The sequence below is a fragment of the Lampetra fluviatilis genome, chromosome 13 (genome assembly GCF_964198595.1).
Source record: "Lampetra fluviatilis chromosome 13, kcLamFluv1.1, whole genome shotgun sequence".
In the NCBI taxonomy this organism is placed as follows: domain Eukaryota; kingdom Metazoa; phylum Chordata; class Hyperoartia; order Petromyzontiformes; family Petromyzontidae; genus Lampetra; species Lampetra fluviatilis.
Window position 1 is genome coordinate 5,360,348 of NC_136287.1, and position 17,935 is coordinate 5,378,282.

A 17,935-nucleotide genomic window follows, 5' to 3' on the forward strand; every position below is an offset into this window, starting at 1 on the left:
CGGCACGTCGCCTCCACCATTGAACCGGAAGTGACGCGCCGCACCCAATGGCGTCTCCCGTCCATATCCGGTAGTCGCCCCCCCCCCAGCCCCCCCCCGCCACCCTCACGGGGCCCCGCGAAGACTCCGGCCATGGAGGTGGAGTTCGAGGAGGGGGAGCTCGCCGACTCGGACTCCGGCTCCGAGAACCACGGCAAGGCGCCAACAACTAACAATGTACGTGCCTGGCCCTTCTCGTGTGCTCCTTGAGGGGTGGGTGTGTTAAATATGTGTTGTGGTTATCAATGTTAGACGCCTCGCGGAAGCGTTGCTGCTGCTGCTGCACGTTTTTCGCGTCGCGTTTAAACTGAAGGGCGCGATTATCAGGCCACGGGCCCTCAGAAACGGGAGACTAATTCTATCGAATGTATACAAATGATTTGTACGTGATCGCTTCAATGTAAATATGAATTACTACCCGTTGTCTCGTCGTTTATTTGCATTGTGCTGTGCCTTGTTGACACTCTGTGTCGTTTGGGGAAGGCTGGAACAACATCGTAGGCCATGTGGCCATGCGTGCTGCCTCGCGTTGTTTTGTATCAATGCATCAATGTTGTTTACAAAACAGCTATTGTCTTGTGCATGCCTAATCATCACATTCGAAACTTCGTGAATGATATTGTTTTTAAAGTGACTTGACGGCCAACGTTGCACCAGTGGCTTTGGAGTGATTGCAGTGAATGTTATCACATGCGGTGGTGGCAGCAGTCACTTTAATGTACCGTATATATTGTTCTTATTAACCAAGCTTCACACACGGAGCCCAGCTCGGTATGTGTCTAAAAGACGCGAGCACCGATTCGCCTAATATAGGACAAGGTCTACCCAACATTCTAAATTTTCTTTAAGTTTGGCGCCAATCACTGGTACATGACTCCACGAGTGAAACATGCAATGCTTCACTCGTAGAGTCTTAACTACTGTACAAACATTGCTACACGTTGTAAGGAGCGTAATTACCATGATTTATACTACACGGGACTTGAATGCAGTGGTGGGGGGTAGCAGTGACGCACTGCACTGTGAACTTGGCCATGGGGAACGTCAAGTGGCGGAGTTATGTTCAGAACCTTCCCTGGGCCTCCCCATCCACCAACTATTACTGACCAGACGTGGTGAAGTAGGGTCAAACCCCCACGACTGACACGTCACGGGAAGGACTATGTCCAACAGTGGATTTCTAAAGGGCTTGATAGCAGTGTATCTTTAACACACGGTGTTATACTTGCTCCTTGTACGATGGAACACATCTGAACGCATTTCCTCCTCCCGGTCAGTTTTTAATTGGCAGTTGTGCTCGTTGTAAAAATATCAACGTGCATGGTTTTGAAAAGGTGCATCGTACCTAAAGTTGTATTTACTATGTCGGATAATATTTTGGTTGACATTGTATACCGATGAAAATGATTTTTGTCACACGTGGTCTGTATGGTTCTCGTTTACCCAGGTCTCTTGGGAGACGTTCAATCTCAATGGGCTTGCACCTGCAATTTTTTTTTTAAAGATGTAACATTTAAACTTTTCTTTCATGGGTATTCCTCACAGGGCAGCAGCGCTCAAGGCAGCAACACCACCAATGCGACGTTTGACGCCGGTGCTGCAGGGGGCCGCTCGTGCCCCCCTCTCATCGACACAGCAGTCCGGTACCGCGCCACTAACAAGGGCTTTTCCAGTAATGATAGCGACAGTGACTCAGATGACGACGAGGAGCGCCTGTGGAGGAGAAAAAGGCTGAAGAACAATAATCAGCGGCCCCCCGTTCCGTTGGTAGCTCAGCCCATTCCCCCAGCCAGGGGACCGGCTCGCCCGGCTTCCCGCCCTTCAGATAATTCCAGGAAGGTGAACAACGTCTGGGGCGCAGTGCTGCAGGTAAAACGCATTTTATTTATTGTGTACGAACTCATATATTGTTGTAAAACGTTATTGGTAAAAGCATAACCAGGAGAAACTAATAATTTGTGTTCCAATCCACTAATCCCTGTAATTTGCGAGTTATTGGCAGTTTGCTATTGGTTTTGAGTTATTGGCGATTTGTGACTGCACCCATAATCCACGACAGCAGGGGTGGGGAACCTTTTTTCTGCCAAGGGCCATTTGGATATTTATAACATCATTCGCGGGCCATACAAATTTATCAACTTCAAAAGTAGCCTGTTATATTTGGTCAAACATTTAATTAACTCACCCCTAATGTGATGGCTGGAACTGCTTCTCTTTGGTGAGGCGTGTGATGTTAGCTGGTATTGATGTTGCTACTCGCAAATACTTTTCCAGGTTTGCTCCTAGATTTATTGAATTTCGAGTCCCGCCTGCGGTTGCCTTGGCAGGGCCAGACAAAATGATTTTGCGGGCCTTATACGGCCCGCGGGCCGGACGTTCCCCACCCCTGCACTACAGGAACCAAATAGCACGATCGCAGAGTGGAACTTCATGGGAAAACATGGAGGAAAGATTTTACTTTTTAATTTCGCAATTTTTATTTATTGGTTGATGTCGCACAGCTTATAAAGGGGGGAAGTGAAGGGACTGAATCAAGCTGTAGATGAGTGGCAAGGGTATTCCAGAAACATACAGCAGCAATACAGACATACATACAGTATATATACAGTATGTATGTATTGCATAATGCGCATGCATAATTTACATTGGTTACCATATAAATAACCCGATCGGCAATTGATACCCTGATATGCATTCATTACCCCCCCCCCACTTCGCTCAAGAAGGGTTCAAATGATACCATCACATCTATCCCTCTATTTAAGGAATGAAACAGGAGGATTTCTCCACAAATCTGGTTATCGCCTGATGAAGCTAGTTGTAATTACTGGCGAAACGTCGTACTCAGATTGTAAATATTGTGGCTTTGCTTTCCAGCACACTGGTGTGCTGTACTAGTATCAAATTGGCATGTTTTGTTAACGTAACAAACCTTACTAATTGACTGTGGTGGGTGGTGGTGAGTTTCACGACACATTTACGTGATCTAACCCAAAAAAACCCTCTGGATTTATGTTATTAGACAATGTTAATGGAGTTCGTGAGGTTTTTTTATTTGTGTTTGTATACCACTGCCAATGCAGTCACTTAAGTTTGATTTTTGCGCTTGATATATTGTTGTGCCTCTTAATTTCAGGAACAATGTCAGGATGCTGTGGCCCAGGAGATTGGTATTCTGGGTGTGGAGGCAGACCTGAGCATCAGGACCCGTGATTCTGAAAGTTACAACTACATGTTGGCAAAAAAGATTCGGCAAAAAGAAGAGACTCAAGAGTTGCTCAAACTAGAAGCTGAGTTGGATGGCTATATGCACACTGCGAGCAAGGATATGCAGTTGGCTGAGGAGCAGTGGTGAGGACTTGTATAAACTTCAAGTGCAATTTACCAAACATTTATTAGTATAATATATTACTTGAGTTGCAATACAGCAATCAACTGGATATAGGAGAAACACACTGACTCTTGAATGTGTTAGGACTCAAAATATTATTGTGTAAATTATGTTTGCATGTTTATAAATGGAATATTTGGTATTTTTAAATTGTGGAATTATTGTTAGTGATTAAAAGACTGTTGTAAAATGTTATTCTAGATTTTTGTTTACTGCTTGGAATTGACAATTTGAAATATTTAATTGAGCTTGTCATATATGTATTGCTCTGTAGGTGGCATTGTTTCTAATATGTATGTGTGTATTCATCTGATTTGTCCTCAGTGAGGACCTCAAGGATGAAGCAAATGCGCAGTCCAGGGTTCAAAAGCGGAAGCGTAGGCCGGTGAAAGAACGGCTCGGTGAGAGGGCTGAAATGGACTTTGTCGGTCGCTATGAACTTAAAGAGGATGATCCAGCTGATAGGATAGCTGAAGAAATTGCTTACAGGTGAGACACTTTATACTTGGTTCTTGCCATAGTAAACTTTGCTGCACAATGTGTTGTCCCTCAAATTACATTGCTCACAATGAATAAACCCAATGACCTCTCTCAGCTCATGCTTTTTTTAATGTATTTTTTTAATGTATTTTTTATCGTTGTAAGGTTACGCGAAGCAAAAGAAGATTTAATTGTAAGAGTGGTGAGCATCATCGGTGTTAAGAAATCACTCGAGCTCCTTTATGAAACTGCTGAAATTGAGCGGAATGGAGGCTTGATGATTGTGGTAAGTAAAACAGTTTTCTTTATTACAGTATAATCATCAGCCAGGATCAATCATCTGCTGGATGAGGGCCTCCCCAAGCCGCTGCCAACTCTCAGTCCTACGGTGTAATAAGCACAGTATCACTTACCTCGTATTACTAACTTTGTATTCAATTGAGTGACTTGTTTTCATTTGTAAGAATGGCACCAGAAGAAGAACCCCTGGAGGAGTGTATCTGAATCTTATGAAAAGCACCCCCAGCGTCACCCAGGAACAAATCAAAGTAAGAAATGTAATATTATCTCCAAACATTAAGATACCATCCGAAATGATGTAATAATTCGTTTTGATTGGACTGGCAAACTATAAATATTATTTATTTTTTCAGGAAATATTCCACGAGGAAAATCAGCGAGACTACGCAAGTAAAAAGGCAGCCTTGAAGCGACGGAAGCATTTAGTGGCACGCTCAATGAAGCGAGCGATTCAGGGTCTGGATCTGCAGGACCCTGAAGATGACACTTCACGCGAGACCTTTGCCAGCGACACCGCCGAAGCTCAGCTGGCTGCTCTGGAAGATGTGTGCGGCCGTGATGTGCGCGCTCCAACTCCACAACCGCCTCCAAGCCCTGCCACAGGCGACTCACTTGAGCTTGATCACCCAAACGACCTAGAACTCTTCTAACCTAACTAAATTTCCTGAAGCTTGCTTCAAAATGTGTATATATTTTACCACCTGTAATTGTGTTTTCCTTCCTTCACCCTCCTTCAATGTTTCCCCCGAAGCTTGTAACCTCAAGACTCATGTCGTGTTTCCTTTGCAAACTATTTTTTCATTTCAGCAACAATTATACACATTTGCCCGTAACAGTGTGCAGGAGCAGCAGAGGGTAGTATCACTGGTAAATGAAATACCGAGAATGTCAGCATCTAGATGACAAGCGTACAATTGATTTAACCATGTTTTTTTTATGTGGTGATAAAGGCATTGTTTGATCAAAGCTAAAAAATATGTTCCATTGTTGTTACATTTATTATTAGAAGTGTCTTGATGCATACTACAGTGTGTATTAGTATTCAAGTTATGAGTTCACATTTTCATAATAAAACAACATTACACATCCATCAATTTGTATAAACATGTTTCTTTTAGGGTTGCCATGATTTGGCATTTTATATATCGTATGATATATGACTCAATAATTGCATCATCCTTTTTTCAAAGTATCGTTCAATCATGCTCATTTTATATTTCTTAAATACTGCATTTCCTCTTAAATGAGACAAAACTCAATGAAAGTTGTTGATAAATAACTATTATCCAGTTACAGATTTTACAAAAGAATTTTGCCTGTAATTCATGACATGGCGATTAAGACATTTTGTAGTTAATTTAAAGATTGTGTGGCTGACAGCATGTGCCTTGTAAGCATTATAGGTTGTAATCACATAAGTTTTAAGTTTTGCTTGTATTGAGGGAACTGCAGTTGAAGGACCCTAAGAGTAATCTTTTGTCATACTAGAAGTACAGCAAAGCACAAACAACAGTGTGAAATACAACTGCATAGTTATGGGAAACTTACTAGAAGTACAGAAAAACACAACAACAGTGTGAAATACAATTGCATAGTTATGGGAAACTGATATTGCGGTAATCACCCTTGTAAAATTTGATGTAATTGTATTGTGAAAGATTATCATGGCAACCCTAGGTGGTGTGTATTTAACGATTTGGTTCATTTACATGTATATGTCAAAACATCTGAAAGAAAAGTGTTTTAGAAATTGTAATAAATAATGCGATGTACTAAATTTGAAGCATTTGGTTTTTGGAATCTTATGTATTTATCTTCTGCATCCATTTCTCATCCACTCCATAGTTTGTAACGGCAGCACACTAAAAAATTCAAATATATATGTTAATATCTGATGCCGAACAGTATAACAAGTTACTATACAGATGGGTGTGACGAAATGAGTGATGCAATTCTTATGAGATAGGCCGAGACATCGATTTTTATCTGGATGTTTTTCAGGATGCTGAATCCAACAAATTCGATTTTAAGATATGAAAGTGAAAATAGAATCTCGGCACCCAAAATTTTGGGATAAACTTTTAATAATAAAAAATGTTTTGAACCTAGGCTTACAAAGGTTTATGGATTTTTTGGAAGTGCTGAATAAAAAATATACAATTTTTGATAGTTAAAATGTTTTAGGTCTCTCCTATAAAGAATACATTGTCAATGCTGATTGAAAGTGACGAAAGAGCAGAGTTATAATTAATTACTCTTGTGTTTTCAATGGTAACACTAACTTCATTTTTCGTTAAAAAAAAACTTACCAAAGTCTTTTCCAGCAGGAGGTCTGGAAGCTGGGCCCATCGAATTCCAAGAGGATGTGTTGTAGGGGTTCATTTCTAACCTTTTCATTTCATTATGCTGCCTTTCCAAGTCTGGAAATAAAGGATATGCATCACATTTCATGATCAGAGGTAGCAATGTTCATAGACCACTTTAAACCCAACTACGAAGCAATACTTATCTACTGAATTAGTGGCTTGATAATTTTTGAGTGTCCACAATTCTCTGAAATCTTACTAGGTGAAGGGAAAAATGATGGTTGTGCTGTCCAAAGTCCATGGATTGGGCTTTCGTGAGGCCAGGACTGCAGTGGAGGTTGGCTGTGCACGGGGTCGAATCCACGTTTGAGAGCATGAAATGGACCGTCATATGAAATCCTTTCTTCTGCTGGGGAAATAAAGTTTAAAAAAAAGAACCGTTATTGCGTTTCCCAACACACCTTAACAGGGGGCACACGTTTCATAAGAGACTGCACTTAATGTCAGTTTCCGACAGAAGGAAGATGTATTGTCTACCTTGACTGGGTGTAGACCTACAAGTAGGTACTGTAATGACAGGGCATGGCATATATACATCAATATATTAATCTATTTTCGTTTAACTTTTTGCCCTGTGCAGTGCTCGTAAGACGTGTGTTAGTCTCATGATGTCTCATCTTGGAGATGATTTGCGCACCTGGTTTTTGTGACGAAGAGCTTGGCCTGCAAGGAGGATTCTGAGCCCAAAGGGCTAAGGATGGAATGGGCTTGAGATCGATTATGAACGAACGGTTCTAAACAAAAAGGATAGAACACGTTGAGAATAATTATTAGTGTAACAGGTAAAGGTGCAGCCCTACAATGACTTACTCATGCTACTGCTGACAAGGAAATCTACAAGAAAAATCTCTAATCAGTATGTGGCCTACTCTTCTACATTTGCCGAACGTCTCGGGAGAGATGGTAGTGCCCACAATTCACCCCACCACATTCGACCTTGACTAACTGGTGTACCTATTTATACTGCTAGGTAGACAGAGGAAAGTAATGTCAGAAACGTGGCCATTGTTTAACCATGAAACCGGGAGATCAAACTGGCGACTTCAAAATTGTAACTCCAGGACCGTTTTTACATCACTTGGCAGAAATACATTGTGGCTAAGTTGTGTAAATATAATAATGTTCTCGGACGGGCAGGAATTTTGTTTGCACAAATGTAAGTCTAGTCTATGCTTGTAACTATAGGATAAAAAAATTACATGTTAATGTGAAACCCAAACATGCCTGCTAAGGATTGACTGGTTTTACGTCATAGGACGGCAAAAAGTGCGGTTTTCATTTAATTTGTCTGTTGCTAGACACCTAAAATATATGTACCACGCCCAACAAGTTAACTGAATCATTTGCCTTTCGTGGAGTGTAGTCTCTATAGAAAGAGATAAACCCTTGGTACCGGTTTTAAGTTATGCTTAGGAATGCAGTGGAGGGTTAGTGGTGCAATGTTTTTTGGACCGCACATGAACCTGACCCCCTAAGTTCAATTCCCGGCAACAGCTAACATCAGTGGCAAGTCATCAGAACCTTTCCTGCTGCTCCATTGCCTTCAATCTGTCTAACAGCCCTCATGATTGAATGACGGCGTTGGGAGGCATTCATCCAAAGGGCTCGCATTAATTATGCAATAATGCGGTAGATTGAAATACATACGGTACAACTACATTTGCAAAATACAATTAACAATAATGTGGTATTTGTGTGAGTGTTTATTTTTTATGACTCAAACCTTGCTGCACATTACCGGGATCTTGTCGTTTTGTGCAAAGTATGTGTTTGCATTTGACCTCTTCCACAATTGTGTGTAGAGACCTTACGTGGCCACACGGGGTATTTGTAATTTGACTGTGCAATGTAAAAAGCAAACATAGTCTCTATAGTAATACACGCTCCTTAGGCGCGTTACACGATCTGTAGAGGTATTTGAACAGAGGTATGTGCGCGTATTATTGCCTCACTCACAATGCTGGGCATATACACGATGGGCCGGTTGCTGTTGACGTTAGGTGGTACAATTCGTGCTGTTACTGGCCTCGAGATCCTGTCGGCACTAGGAAACACACACAACGCAGTCTAAATGAACCGTGTTTGTTCAGATCAGTTCGCAACACACCTTGTCAAGCCCCACTGCTGAATGAGAGCTTATCCACGCCGCATCCAGCCATGGGGGTTGTTTGACCATACTTCACCACACTTGTCGGGGTGGGTTGTTAGCGTGAAATTTGTACCCGTGCTGCCCCCCGCCCCACTCCATTACCAACCCGCAGTGACCATCATGGTGAAGTATGGTCAAACAGGCCCCATGACCAACACGCCTTCATTCAGCAGTGGATTGACAAATCTGTAGGTAAAGTTACGAAAAGTAGCAGACAGCCTTGACAGCGATGAACTTGAAGCCCCACAGCCGTTTTCATTAGCGTTGCCTTGTACGTTTTAATAAATAGGTTAAATAAACATACAGTTGTCTAACATTTCGGGCAATGGTCCTTCGGTAGTATACATTAATCCAGCGTCCTGAGTTCTAATCCCAGCCACGGCTATCATCCGGTCTTGGGCTACCCCTTCACCAACCCATACTAACAGCCGTGGTGATGTATGGCTAAACAACCTCCACGACCAACACGCCACGGTGGGAGGCCCTCCTTCAGCAGTGGACTGACGAAGGGCTGTAAATTATGAATAGCATCTCCTGGATTGTAACGCCACCACTGCAATATTAATTAACCTTCCTAACGTGAAAAAGGTTTAACACAACTGTGAATTCTAAAATAGCGGGTGATCCATTGATAGACGCAGCGCTGTAATAATTGGCAGAAATCACAGATTAAGAAAAAACAACACTTACTTCAAAGCATCTTACATGTCCTCCCGCCAATCCCAAAACATATTGTTAAATATTTAATCGATAAGATACGGAGCCGTCGCTGTCGCAATATTCAATCACCTCTTGAGAAGTAACATCATTATAAATCAGTGGGGTATCTATACTCGCAATACAATTGCATTATACAACTATATACTAGCAATACAATTGCATTATACATTACCCCTGATTATACATGTTCACGCTGTACTCCACAGCAAGCAGGCGGGTGAATTTAAATTGAAACGTGCCCACCACTCGTCTCGTGCCGTGACAGACGCAAGTGGCACACGGAAACGTTTGGCAGCCCCTACTTATAACGCTTTTGAGTGGCAGCAGGGGGATAAGTGCATGCGTCCTAAAGGGGGGAGGTGGTGGAGGTGGTGGTGGTGGGGGCAGCCCACGCGCGTTTTTTTTTGTCCACGCAACGCTCCACCGATCCACACGCATCTCAAGCCACGTCCCAGGTCTCCACGAGCACCACGCCGCTCACTCCGTGGCCCTCCTTGGCACCGTTGCGCGTGTTGCTACCAACTCAAGCTCAAGGCATGGCCGACGTGGCAACAGCGCGCAGCAAATCGAGATGGTAAGACGAGCTGATTTTTTTTTTAATTCGCACACACAACGCTGGGTTTCTTAAGCGGTCGTTTTTCTCTCTGTCCGTGCGCGATTGTTGCCTGCTATTGCCTGGTATTATCGTGCTGTCGAATCCCGCTACCCCTGGTAAAATCCAGGATGTGGACATATATTTAGTCTGTCTATAACTGCGCATGTATTTATAATTATCATCATCATGATTAAAAACCATGGTCAACCGTTGGATGAAGGCTTGCTCAAGCAGTGTCCGTCATGGGTCGTTTGACCATACTTCATGCTGATCGGTGTGAGTTGGTGAGGACGGACAGGACCAGTCCAAAGATCGAACTCGCCACTGGTGTTAGCCGTGGCCAGGAATCCAAATTCAGGTGGCTGGGTGTAAAGTGTTGCTGTGATAAACACTGCTCGACCTCAAAGCCAAGTAGAAAATTATATCTCCCAGCACTTATAAACGCGTGTATATAATAATCACTTATCTAGAGACGCTATATTCATGCGTGAATACAAACAATAATTAACTGCGAATTGTTTATAGTGATGGTGAAGGTTTGATTTTGCACTATCCCATATATCAATAACTTGCAATCCAGATGCCTCCAGTTCGATCTCCGGGCGCTGAAGTTGAAATAATGGGCAAGTTTTTTAAAATCTCATCGCTTCTGTCCACCCAGCGGCATAAATTATTGCACCACAATCGATCAACGGGTCGCGTGTGGTGTGGTAAATTGTAGCTACTCCTACCTCTTCCAAGATTCTTGACGAGTTTGGAATAATCGGACAAATACATTACCTAGAGATCCTCTAGAGCTCCTTCAAGTGGAGGCTCTTCGGCCACCAGTGGCACAAGCAAGCTATAGCCGGGCTGCACCTCTACCCTAAAGATTAAGCTCACTGTAAAGTATATATTCAAGCATGAATCTCAAGATTAACTACGCGTGGCTTCTAGTGATGAACGATTAACAAATGTTTGATGTGGATTTGCCCCATGTACCCGTTACACGGAACACTGCAGATCACCACTTAATTATTGGTTGACATTTGACGAGCACATTGCTTCACGCGATAGACGGATGATAAATGATGAAAATCACTTCACTATGCCGACCGTGCCCTCCCGCAGACACACGGATACGGAGCAGTCGACACGGGCGATAAATATTTCACCTGAAGGGCTCCAGTGTCTTGTAGAGCGATGACAGATTTGTGGATAGCTGCCGGCCCTATTACAATTCACTGCCAATGTGAGTTTGGCTCTTGCAAAGTCATCACCATCAGCACCAGCAGTAGCCATCAATCCACTGCTTGGATGAAGGCATCCTCAAGACCTTGCCATCTCTCACTATCCTGTGATTTAACGATTCACCTAGCACTGGCACACGAGCCGAAGGTCATACACATTATTCATAATGTACAGCCCTTTACTGAACCACTGCTGGATGAAGGCCTCCCCTGTGCCGTTTCAGTCGATTGGATTTTTGTTTTTTGAAATACTTCACGCTGGTCAGTGCGGGTTGAAGGAAGATAGATCCGGGACCGGTTCAGAAATCACTCACCACTGATGCCAGTCGTGGCTTTGGGAATCCAAAGGAAATACGATTTGCCAGGGTTTTGCGTCACCGCTCCACCGCAAACGTAAGTGTTTCAGGTGCAGCATTGTATGGCTTCGTCGTTAATCCTTTGTGTGCGTGTGTTGTGAATTTCCTTCCGAAGCTCTGTGGAAATGCACACGCCCAAGTTCACAAGTCGCCACCCTCTCATGCCCCAGCGATACGTCATGCCGTGGAAACAGGACATGAAGAACAGGGCACTCATCCTCGAGGTGCAGAGAATGTGTCCTGATAAGTTGCGTCTGTCGCCACAAAGGTTGGCACGTGGGGCGTTGTTACATTACAATGCAAGGCAAATTCTGATTATATATTTACCGATTTTTTTATATTTTGTTTCGTGTTAATTTTCTACAGTTTATATATATTTTACAGGACTGTACATATGCAATGAGCAAGTTACATAATATAAACTGAATACGTGTACCAAATGATGCAAAATAGTAGAACAGAGCCAGAAAAAACATTTACACTGCCTGTATAATGACCATTTATATATTTAAGTGTGCCTTAAAACCTCACTGCATCTCAATACCTTATTAGGATAATCCTGCATTTGGAATGTTTGGCCCATACATAAAGTTTGACAAAAGTTGATTAAAGTATCTTTAAGATCGTTTGTTTCAGTGTTCATACCCAAGGTTTATAGAGCCAGACCAAGACATATTTGGCATGAGAAAAGTTCCGCATGAATGCCAGAGGCTCAAATAAAGTTTCGAAAGCAGAATAATTATGGGTAAGGATGCAATTTCGTCATGGTAACATTTGGTGAAATTCACGGTTATGGTAAAGGAAGAAAACAAACAATAATTCACAGAAAGGTCATGGATTAAGGTCGGAAAGTATGTATTAACGCCTTTATTCATCACAATGTGAGAGCCAATTAAGGCAAAAAAAGTCTGAAGCATATGAACGTGTGTGTGTGCACCTCTGGTGGGGAGCGGTAACACCGGTGACGATTATTCGAACCGGTCCTGGGCATCCTCTAGGTCGACTCAGCCTCAAATGAGTACCTGGCGCAGTGTGTAAACATCACCACAGGGGAAACAAAGGTGCTCGCTAACAGCACTTGACCCAACAATCTTAAGGGTCATAATAAAAGTTTTTGGGTTAGATCGCGTAAGTATAAATGTGTCGTAACCCTCCACTACCCGACACAGCCAGTAAGGTTTGCCACGTACACAAAACGCGCCAATTAGTTACTACTTCAGCCCACCGGTGTGTGCGGAGAGTAAATCCACAACATTTAGAATGTGAGTACGACGTTTCGCCGATAATTACATCCAGCATCGTCGGGCGATTTGTGCAACCTCTGTTGTACGCAGAATGCGAAGAGAGCAGGTCTGTACTGGGGGCCTCACGAAGAAAGCCTCTTCTTTGATCGCGCCCAGAGAATCTGCCACGGGCAAGGGGGCTTCTACGTGGAGGCACCTTTCTGCCTCACGATGGAGCGCTCTGCCCTTCTCCAACCCAGCCTCCACTCTCCGCTCTCTCGCCACCAGACTCTGCTCAAGGCGTGGAGATGAAGTGTGTGGCAACGTCTCCACGTGCCCCCCCCCCAGTGCCGGCCCGAGCCTCTTGGGGGCCCTAAGCAGAATTTGATTTGGGGGCCCCCCTCCCACCACGCAGACTCATCTGTGCTAGAAGATTATTGACACAAATGTCACACTATAATGTTATAGCGAATATTATAAACGAATACAGTGAGGTTATGTATTAATAAAAAATAAAAACAACACTTAAAATACTTCACTCTTTTATTAAAACTTCTGAATACAAACGGTCACAAAAAACATATTAAATAAATTATTTGCAAATGTGCATTAAATGTGCAATCTTTTAAATAAAACCAAAATAGACAAACATTAATCTAATCAAAAATAGAATGTTACAAAAAAAAAGATACTTAAATAATGAAAGCAAACATAAGAACAGCAAGGGTTCAACAATGTCAACTGTACAACAATGACCTCAAAATCGTTCCTTCCTAGCTTTTCTGGAGGCAAAGTCACTAATGACATCATTGTATGGTATTGCTTGGCCAACTTTGTTATTAATACTAATGACTGCAAGTCCACTTAGTCTTTCCTGGGCCATTGATGATCTCAAATATGTTTTTATCAATTTGAGCTTGGAAAAGCTCCTCTCTGCTGAGGCAACTGACACAGGCAGAGTGCAGGCTATCCTGAGAGCTACCCAAAGATTTGGGTAAAGCTCACACATCTCATTTTGTGAGAGGTATGTGAGAAGCTCAAAGGCAGTCATCATAGTTTGGGGAAGTTCAGGAAGACTCTCTATCTCTACTGCCAGTGCGCTACCATCAATATCAGCCTCCTCTCCACAAGAGAGTTTTTCCCCAAGAAGCTCACATTGTTCCCTCCGGACCTTTTGATCTAGCTCCCTAAAATTGAGCAGCACTCCAAAGTTCTCTTTAACCTCACTTAGAGACTTAAATCTATCCTCCAATGACAGAATACTACGGTCCACTACAGCATTAAAAAATGACACTTCCAGCCTCTTCATAGCGTCCACTATCGGCTCATCTGCAGCCTCATAGGCAAAGTGCCTTTTTGTAGAACGCAATCGCTTCTCTTTCAGCACTGCTTCTGTGTTCATCCGCTCACAAATTTCTTTAGCAGATGTCTGTGCATCACAGAAGCCTGTTTTTCGGTAACTGATAAGTTCGCCTTTGTTCTTTTTTACAAGGTTAACCGCTACATCAAGCTGCATGTTGGTTGACTGTAGAAGCTTGCTCGTGATGTTAATTTTAGACAAAATGTCACACCAGACAACACAACAAATCTGAAACCTAAATGAACCTATCTCTTCCGCAAGGGAGTTGGCTTCAACAGCCACTACAGGGTCAGTCGCTTTACTTCTCAGTTCTAGCAGGGCTTCCCTCACCTTCTCTGACTGGTAGCGCAAAGCTTCAATACTTTTTATCCGGCTTTCCCAGCGTGTCTCACTCCAGGACTTGAGGGTGATGTCAACAAACTTCCGTAAGATGGCCCACCTTTGAGTGGACCCAGCGAACAAATTGTACAGCTTCTCCACATTTCCAAAAAAACAAGAAGCATCCGTTGATGCTTTAGCCGCATCTGAAACGGTCACATTTAGTGTATGAGAACTGCAAGGCACATAAAAAGCTCTTGGATTCTTAACTAATAGCCTAGCCTGCACACCTTTGTTTTTTCCCTTCATATTAGCCCCATTGTCATAGGACTGCCCCCGACAATCCTGAAAAGGGATGTTCAATTCCTCAAGCCTGTTAAGGATTAGATTGGACAAACCCAGGCCAGTGGATTCTGGAGCTATCAGAAATCCTAAAAAGTGCTCTTTTATTTCTGGTGTTTTGCCCAGAGTGACTGTGCGCACCACAACAGACATTTGTTCATGGTGACTAACATCAGGTGTACAGTCTAAAATAATTGAATAATATTTGCAGTCCTTGATTTCTGCCACCATTACCTCAATTATTTTGTCACTGACACACTCTATCAGCTCATTCTGGATAGTCTTACCCAGGTACGTGTTGTGCTGCATTCCACTATCAATTCGTCTGATGTGGTCTTTTAACACCGGGTCAAATGTTGCCATCAGTTCCACCTCTTTAAGGAAGTTCCCATTGTTGGCCTGATGCAAAGTATCGACAGACCCCCTGAGTGCAAGATTCCTCTCCGCCAAAGACTGAATGATACTAATCAAACGAATGAGAACATCTCTCCAACGATTTCTTTCTGCCTCCAAAAGGGCCATTTCTGTTGCATCAATAGTCTTCTGCTTAGAAAGACGGAGGGCAAAGTCTTTCCACTTCACCATATTACTGCAATGATCTTGACTATTCTCATGCTGTTTCAGCAAAGCACCTACATTTACCCAATCACGCTGTCCCTCTGTTGACAGTTTTGTGGACTTTCTTGTGAATAATTTGCAACAGAAGCAGTAAACCGCATCTTTTTGCTTTGAATAAATTAGCCAGCTTCGCTTGATTTTTTCCCCATTAACTAACTGTCTGTATGTGTAGTGGTAGTGAAAGCTTCGTCCATCTGATTTCTTGGGGAAGGTAAAGGTGTCACTTATTGGCACTGGCCCTCTTCTTACCAGATCAGTCCTTTCTGAGTCTGACAGGAATGCTGACCATTCAACTGGGTCAATTGGAGGAGCTGTTGATCTATCTTGATAGCTGGAGCTTGTTGAGGGAGTAGATGGGAAATCTATTGCAGTGGGTGGAGATGTAGAAGGACCTGTAGGGACATTAGATAAAAATAAAAAATAGAATTATAAAATAACATAACACAGAATATTTTATAGTAAAGCCAACACAAAACAAAAACTTTTAGATTAACTGACCTGTCATGCTGGCTGAGGTTGAAACCGATGTATCAGTGAATGTAAGTGCTTGTAACTGCTCCTCGCTTTCAGTCGCTTGTAACTGCTCCTCGCTTTCAGTCGCTTGTAACTGCTCCTCGCTTTCAGTCGCTTGTAACTGCTCCTCGCTTTCAGTCGCTTGTAACTGCTCCTCGCTTTCAGTCGCTTGTAACTGCTCCTCGCTTTCAGTCGCTTGTAACTGCTCCTCGCTTTCAGTCGCTTGTAACTCTGCAGTGGATGAACCTGCAATGATAAAATAAACAAACAAACAAATAAATACATAAATAAATAAAAAGCTAAATGTGTCATGTCATATTAACAGGCTATGTAACCATTTGCCATCAAGAAAAACCTCACCTGCTGTATCATCAGCTGTGGAGGCTCTGACACTCGATATGTCAGTAGGGGCAGGTAAAATTGGTTGTGCTCCAAAGTACTTCAACAGTGTTCCTGGAAAAAAAAAATAGCATTGCATAAATGCATAGTTGATCGAGCAGAATGAGTTTATTTTTCCATCATTACTAAGCAATTCCACACCACACCTAACAATTCATATTCTATTGGCAAATGAGGCATAATTGCAGTATGGTGAAAAATTAACATGGTGATCTACTGCAGCCTATAAATATGAGGATAGCACTGCTACATCAGTTGCCACCATATTAATAAAATTGAAGTCTATTTTCATTACAGAAGTCTCCCCACCTAACATGGCTTTGGTATATTTTCTCATAAAGATCAATACCATCGCTTGCCAAAGATCTTAAAGCAGAGACCGCACGTGCTTTGCCTATGAAGCTGGAATATTCACTTCAACACAAACAGCAATGCTAGCTAAGCTTGTCATCGCTGTTTTCTCCAACTTAAACCGATATCTATCAACGTGAAATACACACCTACTACCTAGATAAATGTATATTAATAACATTTCACTGTTGTGGCGGGGATTTAGCTCTGGTGCGTTATATTACCACTTTTATGGCTTATAAAAATATCATGAGTCATGACTAGCTAGCTGCTTCCTCAAGTGACGTGAGCACAATTTGTGCTGCTGCTGCACAAAACATACTGTAAATAATAATGCAAACATACCTTTATCTCGCTCTTTTTTCTCCTCCTCGGTCCTTTTCTTTTTTCTTTTTTCGGCACCAGAGGGATACGTCCTTTTTTGTGACATGGCTTAGGCGTATTTATTATCGTGACGTACAATTGCGCGCACCTGCCCGCGCCCGCGCCCGCGCCCACGCGAATTGTCAATGAGCCGTGACATCCGTGAGCCGTGACAAAGCAGCAGTTGTCGACAGAATTTTCTTGTCTTGAATCATTTATTCATTCATTCATTAATTCATTTATATCACTTGTTTAAGTTATTTAATTGTAAAAAAAAAACGATTCGGGGGCCCCCTGGTGGCCAGGGGGCCCCAAGCAGCCGCTTAGTTCGCTTATGCCTCGGGCCGGCCCTGCCCCCCCCCCAACTGCACTGGCTTCAGAACGCGTGGCTTTTTGTTTTGCTTGCCGAGTTGATGTTGTTGCTCCCACGTGTAATGCTGCCCACGTGTGCATAGCAAGAATCAATATAAGACTTCCAAGGAATTTAGATCAGGTGTGTTGCGTTCCAGCTATGATTTCAGAATGTTTTTTTTCAGTCTATTGCAGTATTGGATACTGCATAGGCTTTTAACTCATTGGAAATTGTTTGTTTCGCCATTTCATTTGATCCTTGAACGAATATTTCACTTGAATATGAATGTTGAATACAGTAATTTGTCCATAATAGAGGTTTTTGGGTTAGATCCGCGATCTAACCCCAAAACCTCTGTTATGGATGATATTGGTCGCGAAAGCCTACGTGTTAAACTGAGTCATTTGTGTTTGAAACTGGCATTGAAAGGACAGTATATACTGTAAAGCTTATACAATTGAAGCACAACAA

The 17,935-nt window shown here is 42.7% G+C and overlaps 3 protein-coding genes across 3 annotated transcripts; 2 read left to right on the top strand and 1 right to left on the bottom strand.

Moving 5' to 3' along the window:
• Positions 1-110: 110 nt before the first annotated feature.
• Positions 111-6,015, top strand: PHAX (phosphorylated adaptor for RNA export). The gene is made up of 7 exons (XM_078862125.1): positions 111-216; positions 1,585-1,908; positions 3,176-3,390; positions 3,755-3,919; positions 4,076-4,196; positions 4,375-4,458; positions 4,564-6,015. Exons 1-7 carry the CDS (start codon positions 133-135, stop codon positions 4,858-4,860), a joined length of 1,290 nt encoding a protein of 429 aa, XP_078718251.1. The 5' UTR covers positions 111-132; the 3' UTR covers positions 4,861-6,015.
• Positions 6,016-9,891: 3,876 nt separating this feature from the next.
• Positions 9,892-13,193, top strand: SPMIP10 (sperm microtubule inner protein 10). The gene is made up of 3 exons (XM_078861866.1): positions 9,892-10,019; positions 11,741-11,849; positions 12,960-13,193. Exons 1-3 carry the CDS (start codon positions 9,982-9,984, stop codon positions 13,158-13,160), a joined length of 348 nt encoding a protein of 115 aa, XP_078717992.1. The 5' UTR covers positions 9,892-9,981; the 3' UTR covers positions 13,161-13,193.
• A 972-nt stretch (positions 13,194-14,165) lies between these two features.
• LOC144935611 (zinc finger MYM-type protein 1-like) lies at positions 14,166-17,464 on the bottom strand. The gene is made up of 5 exons (XM_078862435.1): positions 17,095-17,464; positions 16,360-16,452; positions 15,985-16,245; positions 14,539-15,878; positions 14,166-14,177 (listed from the first exon to the last, which is right to left on the bottom strand). The coding sequence occupies exons 1-5, from the start codon at positions 17,177-17,179 to the stop codon at positions 14,166-14,168; spliced, it is 1,791 nt and encodes a 596-aa protein (XP_078718561.1). The 5' UTR covers positions 17,180-17,464.
• Between the last annotated feature and the right edge of the window lie 471 nt (positions 17,465-17,935).